This window comes from Cyprinodon variegatus, unplaced genomic scaffold (genome assembly GCF_000732505.1).
Source record: "Cyprinodon variegatus isolate N-32 unplaced genomic scaffold, C_variegatus-1.0 Scaffold619, whole genome shotgun sequence".
Lineage (NCBI taxonomy): Eukaryota > Metazoa > Chordata > Actinopteri > Cyprinodontiformes > Cyprinodontidae > Cyprinodon > Cyprinodon variegatus.
Genome location: NW_015151072.1, coordinates 75,950 through 77,496, shown reverse-complemented (window position 1 = coordinate 77,496; position 1,547 = coordinate 75,950). Strand labels below are relative to the sequence as shown.

At 40.2% G+C, this 1,547-nt stretch overlaps 1 protein-coding gene across 1 annotated transcript in view; it reads left to right on the top strand.

Annotated features, from left to right (window-relative positions):
- gtf3c2 (general transcription factor IIIC subunit 2) overlaps positions 1-1,543 on the top strand; it is a gene marked incomplete at its 3' end in the record, with an annotated part of 46,256 nt that extends 44,713 nt beyond the window's left edge. The window contains exon 17 of the mRNA XM_015392997.1: positions 1,478-1,543. Within this exon, the coding sequence (XP_015248483.1) occupies positions 1,478-1,543 (66 nt within the window). The remainder of the gene's footprint in view (positions 1-1,477) is intronic.
- Positions 1,544-1,547: the final 4 nt, after the last annotated feature.

Below are 1,547 nucleotides of genomic sequence, written 5' to 3'. Positions count from 1 at the left end.
CGAAGTACAGCAATAATAATCAAGCATAACATTCTGAGTGTGACGGGCGCCGCCATTTTGATTTGCTTGATTCCTTCTTTCTTCGTCTTCTTTTTCTTGTGTTTTATGGCGGTTGGCAAACAACTTTTGGTGCATTACCGCCACCAACTGCTTGATTTCCTCCTTCTTCGTCTTCTTCTTGTGTTTTATGGCGGTTGGCAAACAACTTTTGGTGCATTACCGCCACCAACTGCTTGATTTCCTCCTTCAGTACTGGCAGTAATACCACAGATCGCCACTAGGAGGCGAGGAGTCGAGGAACCGAAATAGCAAGATGTTTAAACGGTCGTCAGAACGGAGCTCGGCCTGGTTAACTGATCCGAGCTCGGACTGGTGAATCGTCATGGATCGGTTTTTCAAGGGTAGTGTAGATGGGGTATTAAAGGTATAGTGGAGGATTTTTATTTCTGGGTTGATCATCAAAATAAGTGGTCCTCCTAATATATGTTGCATATGTTTATGCAAGGCCGTCCTACATGCTCGTCCCCAGTTAGCTATCTTATTCTCTGCACCATTAGGCAATACCAGGCAGTTTCCTAGGGCCCCATAAAACTGGGGGCCCCCATAAAACTCTGTTTACATGTATGGTTAATACAACCTTTTCCTTATTTCTGCACATTAATTATGTTTTTGATAAAAATCCTTTCACTAAAATGCCATCAGAACACTTATAATATTAATTGTGTCTCATGCCCAACTCTGCTTGAATATAAATCTAGATAAACTCAAAATCAATCAATTCAAATCAATTAAAAATCAATTCTGCACTATAATCCACGTTAACCGAGTAACGATGTACCAGTTCATCCAGACACCTTCCCATCAAATAATCCATCTTATCTGTGTGTCAACCCTCATCTTCACTATAGACATTTATTCACCCAGCAGTTAGCTTTTACCTTAAAGTCATATTTGAAACTAATCTTCCTCACTTAAAATAAATAAGCTAAAACTGCGCACAATAACAGGGTTTATTTTACATATTAGATTGAAATAAATAATAATATAGAATAAATATGATCGTAACTTTTGCTGCTGCCAAATTAGTACCACATGTAATATGGTACTACGGGACGCCTTTTACAGCTGCTTTTTGTATCTCTGCTTCTGTCTCCTTGAACTCCAGTCGCCTCTTGGCCGCTCACACTGAGCCTGCTTCTGCTGTTTCTTCAGGTTTCTTCCTGTTAAAAGGGAGTTTTTCCTCTCCACTGTCGCTGCAAGCATGCTTAGTGTGAGGGATTGCCTTCGAATCAATGAGTCGATGCAATCAGCTGGTTTTCCTTGGATAGAAAACTTTGAATCAATTTGACTGGATGATCTGGTTGAACTGTATAGTGCCTTGAGATGACATGATGTGAATTGGCGTTATATGAATAAACTGAATTGAATTGAATTAGTTGAATACCTCACACCGATGATTGTTCCTGCTTATTTTCAGGAAAGCCTTGCAGGACTTGAAAAGCGGACTTTGTGGAAACACATGGATGGCCCAGAACTAAGGGCTGAAA